This window comes from Sinocyclocheilus grahami, unplaced genomic scaffold, assembly GCF_001515645.1.
Source record: "Sinocyclocheilus grahami isolate Dianchi unplaced genomic scaffold, SAMN03320097.WGS_v1.1 scaffold96.1, whole genome shotgun sequence".
Classification (NCBI taxonomy): domain Eukaryota; kingdom Metazoa; phylum Chordata; class Actinopteri; order Cypriniformes; family Cyprinidae; genus Sinocyclocheilus; species Sinocyclocheilus grahami.
The window spans coordinates 155,997-164,733 of NW_015505275.1; the positions used below are offsets into that span (position 1 = coordinate 155,997).

The 8,737-nt window shown below is 42.8% G+C and overlaps 1 protein-coding gene across 2 annotated transcripts in view; it reads left to right on the top strand.

Moving 5' to 3' along the window:
* Positions 1–8,737, top strand: part of hivep3b (HIVEP zinc finger 3b) — an 86,091-nt gene that overhangs the window by 66,575 nt on the left and 10,779 nt on the right. For both annotated transcript variants that reach the window (XM_016275631.1, XM_016275632.1), the window contains exons 2-3: positions 1,311–5,916; positions 7,701–7,843. In XM_016275631.1, coding sequence (XP_016131117.1) covers positions 1,741–5,916; positions 7,701–7,843 — 4,319 coding nt within the window. In that variant the 5' untranslated portion in view covers positions 1,311–1,740. The remainder of the gene's footprint in view (positions 1–1,310; positions 5,917–7,700; positions 7,844–8,737) is intronic.

Sequence of the window (8,737 nt, forward strand, 5' to 3'; positions counted from 1 at the left end):
TCTCACCTAATCTGATGAACTGCAACACCCGCTGACAAAAATTAAAGGTGGGGTAAGTGATTTCTGGCAGCCAATGTTGACATTTGAAATCACCAAAACCAACACGCCCCTACCCCAAAAGGGTCTCACCCATATTTTGATAGCTCCGCCCCACACATACATACGCAACCCAGGCAACGATTAGTTCTGTGAAACAAAGCAAAACCGTCGCTCGGCTCGGCTAATGTCTGTCCTGTGCACTGAATGCTCTCTCCTCCGCATCATGAGTAGACATGCCCCTTACTGCTGATTGGCTACAAGTTTGTTTTGCTACTCGGCCCGAATCAGTTTTCTAAAGCGTTTTTGAAAAATCGCTTACCCCACCTTTAGACAGCTTGGAAGATCAAAGACAAATTTTAATATAACTCCGATTGGATTCATCTGAAAGAAGGAAGTCACATACACCTAGGATGGCTTGAGGGTGAGTAAATAATGGGCTAATTTTCATTTTTGGGTGAACTATCCCTTAAAGTTTTTTACTTGAGAACAAGCCTTAAATACTAATTAAGAAGAATTTTTTTTCTAGTTTAATCAGAAACCTGGAACCCTGAATTTATTCACAAAAATTAATGACCATTTTTCTGACAAATTTTTTCTTCTTAGAGAGTGGAAAAACCACAAAATATTCAGAAATAAACTATACAAACTACTGTTTGTGGAATTTTTGTCCATCTCAAAATACAACCTAAAATGTGGTCTCTGAATTACCTCTGGCAGATAAACATCATTGCTCTTATAAGGAATAAGTTATACCCACAGTGTTCATTTTGTTTAATAGTCTTGGAAATTCACTAAAGAGATGGTCCCTAGCACTTCTGGCTTGTCATAGTGTTTTGTATGATGTATGTACATGGACAAAATCAGCTTCTAAGTGAGATGGCTTCTGTTTCTTCTTTCATTCATTTTTGTTTTTGCTGAAGGGATGACATCTTGTTACAACCACTTTTTACAAAGCTAAGGTTAAATGTTCAGTCTCGACTTGTGTGTCCAAGGAACAACTTGAAATTTTAAAAGAGAAATGCTATAGGTCAATTAAATGAAGCAAACAAGTAGCATGTCTCATTTCCCATTAGAATGTTTTAAAGAATGATCTGTCCGTAGTTCTCTTATAGCAGTTTAGAATCAGGAAGGGGAATATATGATTTGCAAATTAATCTTTTAAGTTGATTGAATTAAATAATTTAAAATGAGCTAAGCAGTAGTTGGTTGCTGCATTTTTGAATAGCTTACCCAACACTAACCATTTCTTTTATGTTTCTGTGTCTCTGCAGGGCTAGTGAAGTTCTAGCATGTGACAAGCTGAAGATGGGAGACAAGTAGGTCTTAAAGAATTATTCAATGTCAGCAGAGAAAGTGCCTCAAAAGCATCTCGAGACATTCTTTGCCAAGCCCCATTGCCAGGCATCAGCCCAACACAAAGATGAATTTCACCAAGGCTGTTTGTGAACCGGAGAGGCGACATTTAACACACAACCAGCACTCACATATATGGCGGCTGCATACTGACACTGTTTAATTATGCCTTTCTCAGTTAAGACACCGTCTGGTATCTTATATTAATTATGGCATAATACAATTAGCCCCCTAAAGCAAGCGTAAAATCTTTTTCCTATCGGAAGAGTATTGATGCAATGATGTTTATCGAATTGGTGCTCAAAGCAGCACTCCCATTGCGTCCTTGAGGCCTCCTCCCCACATCCTATGGAGGCGGAGGAAAAGCAGTTAGCCGATGGGGAGCGGTCTGGTGGGCAAAAGCAGCCATCAGAGTCTTTGTTAGCAGCACAGCTGCCTCAGTTACAGCAACAAGCTACCTCTCAATCTGTCCATGGATCACATGGCCGCCTTCAACACAGGCAGCCAAAACGCTTTGAAATGCTCCAAAGGCAGAAGCAGCAGCAACAGTCACAGGCGGGTGGGTCATCTTGGCAGCTTTCAGAAGTACCTGGTCCTTCAAGAGGCAGCTGTTCTGCCCTGGGAGATCCATCTCCCCAAATTCATAATGTTAAACAAACTCAGTCTCTGCCCAGTGTGGAATTACAGGAAGGCACCCCATGTAGACGAGAACGTAAACCCCAAAAACCAGGGAAATATGTGTGCACATACTGCGGTCGTCCTTGTGCAAAGCCTAGCGTCCTCCAAAAACACATCCGATCTCACACTGGAGAGAGACCTTATCCATGTGTCCCATGTGGCTTCTCCTTCAAGACCAAAAGCAACCTGTACAAACACCGGAAATCCCATGCGCATCGAATAAAAGCAGGCATGGCCTCAAGTCGTGAAGAGACCAGTTTCATCGGGCCGGAAGGTGGAGCCTTGGGAGATGATCAAGAGGAGGGTACAGAAGGAGAGAGTTCAGGTTCTGAGGATGAGACTGGGCAACACCACCCATCTACCTCACAGGGCAGACCAACTCTGAAAAAAAGCAGTAAAGTAGAATTGTCATTTATAGAGGAGGGTCCCCAAACAGAGGATTCACAGGCAGTCAAGCAAAGGTTAGCAATGAGGCTAAGCGAGAGGAAGCGAGCTCCCAGAGCATCTTCAGATGAAACCCGATCCTCACTGGGTCCCGGCAGCAAGGGGAGCACAGAATCTGGCTATTTTTCCAGTTCTGGGAGTGCTGAGCTTTCTCAAGTGAGCCCACCAAATGCCAGTGCTAAAACGTATGCTGAGATAATTCTAGGAAAGTATGGACGCCTAGGACAACAGCAACGAATTTCACATCAACAACTGCAATTATCATCATCTTCAGGTCAACAGGAAAAATCAATCCCTTTCACTGTTCCTAAGACACAAGTCATTGATCATATAACTAAGCTAATTACTATAAATGAAGCCGTGGTGGATACAAGTGAAATTGATAGTGTCAAACCAAGACGTTCCTCACTCTCTAGAAGAAGTAGCATTGAGTCTGTAAAATTCTCTTCACCCAAAGAACCCTGTGTTTTTGAACCAAAAGCGGATGCCCCAGGCTCTTGTGGCTCCACTGTTCAACATATTCCTGGGAGTTTTGCAAGTGAATTACCTGGCTCATACTTGGCTGAAACAGAAACACTGACTGGTCAGAGCTCGAGTGCTCTTCTTTATAGGAGTCAATCAGTGCCATCTTCTTGTAATACTTCAGATACAGTTTCACATGGCTTTCGTCTAAGTCATTCTTTTGATGATCAGCAGGCCATAGCAGCTGAAATGAGGATTGGGCCACATCAACGAATGTTACGACGCCAACCTGCTATTGAGGTGCCAGTTGGAGTGGACCTCATTAATGAGGATGCAGGTCCTTCTACTAGTTTGAAAGAAGTAGAATCAGGAAAGAAGCAAGACAGGAAATTACACTTTTATGAGTGTGAAATTTGTGGGACTCGCTTGAATAAGCAGGACTCTTACACTGCACACAGACTAGCGTGTATGAGTAAATCTCAAAGTGAGGAAGGCAGTTATTTTATTGAGAATCAGCCACAGATTATGAGCTACAAGTTCAAAGCAATGGCCATGGCTGTGCGCAAGAGGAAAAAAAAAGAAGAAAGTCTTGAGGAAGACCCTCCCAGTCCAGGTCCAACAGCAGTGTCTTTCAGCACCCAGCTTCCATCAATGCTAGGCAGTATTGATAATCAGGGCACACCTCATGGCCTTTCACAAAGTGAGGTAGAAAAAAGGGGTTCCTGGAAAGAAATTTCTGTTATCCAGCATACCAGATCCTTTGAAAAACAGGAAAGCATCTCTATGGCAAATCAGGAAGCAGAGCCAGAACACGAGCCCTCACAGGAGCCAAAACCAATCTCCACATCCCGGTTAATCCGTCAACCCAACATTCAAGTGCCAGAAATTCTGGTTACAGAGGAGCCAGATACCGAGATGGTCTCTCATCCAGTGAACACGTACACCTCTAAAGAGTCAGAGAAAGTGGAGGAATTCCAGTGGCCTCAGCGTAGCCAAAGTCTGGCTCAGCTCCCTGCAGAGAAGCTACCGCCAAAGAAGAAGCGTCTCCGTTTAGCTGAGGCAGCCCAATCATCAGGAGAATCTAGCTTTGAGTCAGTATCCTTGCCACACAGTCCAAGCCAAGAGAGCAATGTTTCCCATGCCTCCAGTCGATCTGCATCCTTTGAGGAATCTGGAAGGCCAGACTCTGAGATGCAAAGTGGTACCTGGAGCTCCCAAGGCTCTCACATGCTGACTGTTCCATCAAGTCTCCATCAGCACCATCATTCTCACAGAGAGATGCGCCGCTCAACCTCTGAACAGGCAACTGCAAGTCCTCCACACCCTGCACATGTAGAGGAAACAAGAAGTAAGTCATTTGACTATGGCTCCCTCTCTCTAGAGCGCACTTCTGCTACTTGGAAGGAGAGGAGGAAATGTCTCTTGGTGAAGCACGGAACCCTTGGTGAACCTGAACAGGAGGAGCCATGTACTAAACCTGGCATCTCAGCTGTTTGCCAGTCCTACCTAGGTCATCCTCCATTCACATTCACAGAGCATAGAATGGGAGGCAGGACCTCAAGGATTAGCTCGGAGCATATAGGGAAGACCTTGCAGCTCTTTCAATCCCCTCTTTCACTCCCACCATCAGTTTTCCCCCTACAACAAGCAAACCCTGATTTTTCTTCCCCAAGTCAGCTCTCTAGATTCTTTCCAGTCACAACAGCAGTCGTTTCTACCCAGATGTTTCAGCAAGCCTTCCTTCACAGTGAGCCACCTCCACCACATCCAGGACCCATAGAATATGTAGAGCGCCTGGGATTACCCCTTCAGCCACTCACCACTTTATTCCCGCTACAATCAAGTGATGTTGCTCAGGCTGTTTGCTTTCCCATGCCAGGTGGCCTGACTATTCAGGTCCCCTCAGGGCCTCTTTTCAGTGAGTCTAGGTCATCACCTTCTTCCTTACATACTCCCAGTCATTCACAACAGCAGCTAGTAGTCCGTCACAACCCCCATCCCGTGATTGCCCCTTGCCTTCAACAGCTTATGCCAGTGGTGTCTCTTGTAGTGCCTGTGCGCTTACAGACTCACATTCCTACCTATGCTAATGCCATGTATACAACCATCTCACAAATTTTAGCCACAACGCAACATCCAGTCTGCTGCACAGCTATGGTAATCATGGGTAAGCTGGAGGAAGACAAGCTTCAGAGATCTTACCTTAGGCTGCCCTCATCTAGCCCCAAGAGCTATATTCCCTTGCCACTCCCTCTCGAGCATGGAGCAGGTGCTTCATCTGATGATGGCTGTGGACAGCTTGGTGCTGGAGGAAGTAAGCGAATGCTGTCACCTGCAGGTAGTCTAGAACTCAGTTTAGAGGCACAACGGCACCAAAAACGGGTGAAAGAGGAGGAGGAGAAAGAAGAGTGCGACAAGGAAGATGACGATAACAAATGTGACAATAAATCTCAGGAGGTGAGTCAGGGAAAAATTAAGCAGAGGCTAACAGTGGAGACAGCGGGGAGGGCCAAAGATCCAAGAGAAGAACCTGAAACGGAAAAGTTAATCAAGCAGGACATAACCCAACACAAATCTGAGACCTTAAAGGAAGAGGGAAGGAAAGAGGCAGGACATCGGTATGCTCCAAGGGTAACAAGCCCAGAGAGAACTGTGGACCCCTCATACCCCAGTTTGCATACCACTACATCCGTCAGCTGGTGCTACTTGAATTACACAAAGCCCAACCCCTCTACACATAGAGATTCAACTTCTGTCTATTCCTCGTGGAGTGTTAGCATGCATAACCCCAATATACCTGGCTTGTCAACCAAAATATTATTGTCACTGCTGCGCTCCAAACAGAAACACAGTGCTGAGACATACACTATGGCTACAGCTCCACCACCAACCACTGACAAGCCGGTTCCTACTGACAGCAAGATGACCAGTGCGTCAGAGGTAAACATCACTGTAATTTTTCATTTCAACAAATTGCAGAGATTGTTTAAAGGGGTCATATGACGTTGCTAAAAAAGAACATTATTTTGTGTATTTGGTGTAATGAAATGTGTTTATGCGTTTTAAGGTTAAAAAACACATTATTTTCCACATATTGTACATTATTGTTTCTCTTCTATGCCCTGCCTTTCTGAAACGCGTCGATTTTTACAAAGCTTATTGTTCTGAAAAGCGAGGTGTGCTCTGATTGGCCAGCTATCCAGTGCATTGTGATTGGCCGAATTCCTCAAGCGTGTGACAGAAATATTACACCCCTTACCATACTGTGATGCCGTGTCCCGGCGCGACGAGACAAAACCAATAAAACCCATTATAAACAAGGCATTTGTTGCATCCAGTGAGGACATAATTATTGATTATAATGACTTATACTGTCTTTTCATGCGTTGCATCGCACCGCATAAACATAAAACCATGTCTGCATTTGTGATCGGAGAAACGACAAAGAACAAGCGCTACTCTATACTGCTCAAAACTCACGTTTGAATCGTCAGTGGCAAATCCTTTAAATATGAAAACGTACTTACAGGCTGTGAGTCAGCATCATTTGTCAGCATCATAGACTGTATAGGGTCAGCATGCGCGCCGAAGGGGAAACGGGAACTGAATTCACCGAAACACCGGCATTGTCGGCTACTCTCCCAGGAAACAGTCCTCGTCCTCCGTAAAATGCATTGCACACATCTGAATATTTGGTTTGAACTGTTCTGGAACAGTGTTGTAAATACAACTTAAAGGGTTAGTTCACCCAAAAATGAAAATTAGTCCATAAATGACTCGCCTTCAAGTCATCCTAGCTGTATATGACTTTCTTCTTTCAGACGAATCTAGTCGAAGTTATATAAAAAATTGTCTTTGATCTTTCAAGCTGTTTAATGCCACTCAGCGGGTGTTGCATGCATCCGTCCAAAAGAAGTTAAATAAAAAGTGACCATCCATAAAAAAAAGTGTCTCACACGGCTCCGGGGGGTGAACAAAGGCCTTCTGTAGCGAATCAATGCGTTTTTGTAAGAAAAATATCCATATTCAAAACGTAATAATCACTTTAATCACTTTTTTATGGATGGGCGCTTTTTATTTAACTTCTTTTGGACGGATGCACGCAACACCCGCTGAGTGGCATTAAACAGCTTGAAAGATCAAAGACTTTTTAAAGAATTTTTAATATACCTCCTACTGGATTCGTCTGAAAGAAGAAAGTCATATACACCTAGGATGAATTGAGGGTGAGTAATTTATGGGCTAATTTTCATTTTTGGGTGAACTAACCCTTTAACCACTGATTTGGAAGACCAAACAAATTAGTTTTGCTTTCACAACGAAACACACAGCTTCTTCACGGCATGGCGGCGGCGGCAACAATACTACAGCGAGAATCAAAGTTACGCCTTCTTTCTTTGCGTGAACATTTGGGTGGTGTTATGCAAATCTTCCCACACAGTGACGTAGACATGTGGGGGCGTGTTTAAACGAGGCGTTTTAGGAGGGCGTGGACGAGTCTTATAAAGAATATCTCTTTGGGTTTGAGACTTGTCTTTGCTACTTTAGAGATCTTATCTATTCACGAACCGCTTGTAACACTCCAAAGAGAAAGGAAAATTTGAAATCGCAACATATATGACCCCTTTAATAAAAATAAAAAAACTGCCTGCTGGTGTTGTTGTTGTTGTTGTGTATAGATTTACTACAGTGTTGGTGAATTAACCTGTCTGTCTGGAGTGTAGGTACGTGCTTCTCCGCCCAACACACCCGTCAAAGTAAAAGAGGAACCACCAAATGAACGAGGGGATAAAGAGAAGAAGAGTGCTGATGACGTGCCCGCTACTTCGACGCAAAGTGAGAATAGTATTTGCATTTTTGAGGGCGGGTGAGTAAATTCTTACTTGTTATTTTTGAAGCTGTAGCTTGTCAATAGGGATGCACCGATACCACTTTTTCCAGTACTCGCCCGATACGATACTTTTATTTTTGGTACTTACCGATACCGATATTTTTATTGCATTTGTACATTTTTTAAATATTGGGTACAGAAAACAAAAGAGTATGTATAATGTTAGTTGGTTAACTTCATTTATCAAATAGATAGTCAAACCAAAATTTATTCAGACACCTTCAACATTTCTCACATTATCACAGTTTATTCGCTATATTTTAGAAAATGGTAATAAAATGTGACAAGAACTCCGTTAAACTGTGTCAGAACAAATTAATCTTGATAATGTTAGATAATTTTGATAGAAAGGTATGTAATAGATTATGATCAACCAAAAATTATTCAGACAGCTGTTAGTATGACAGTATTTACACAACTATGAATACTTTGTCGGGTGACCCTTAGCCTTAATGACAGCCTGTAGTCTCCTGGGCATGCTGTGTAGTAGACATCCTTAACCCTGAACTTCAAGTACTGAATAATTTTTAGACCCAAATTTGTATCAGTTTTACTGGTAGTCCACTGTATGAAGAATTTTTGGGTATGATTTGTCACAGTTTACTTTATTTTGCTATCCTCACTTACATAAATGAACTATAGTGTCCTGCACCCGCTAGTAAAAAAAATATAAAAAATGATATCTGCTCCCTGAATAATTTTTGGTTTGACTGTATATCCTTCGGTTAATTTCACACTTAATTATGCCCATTAAAATATATTTTACAAGTTTTTGTTACTTTCACTGTTCATTGTTTTGCTCTGTGGTACATCATCTTTAATTTAATAGCATTAGAGCTGCTCCATTGCAGCGGCTCAGTACTGTAATCA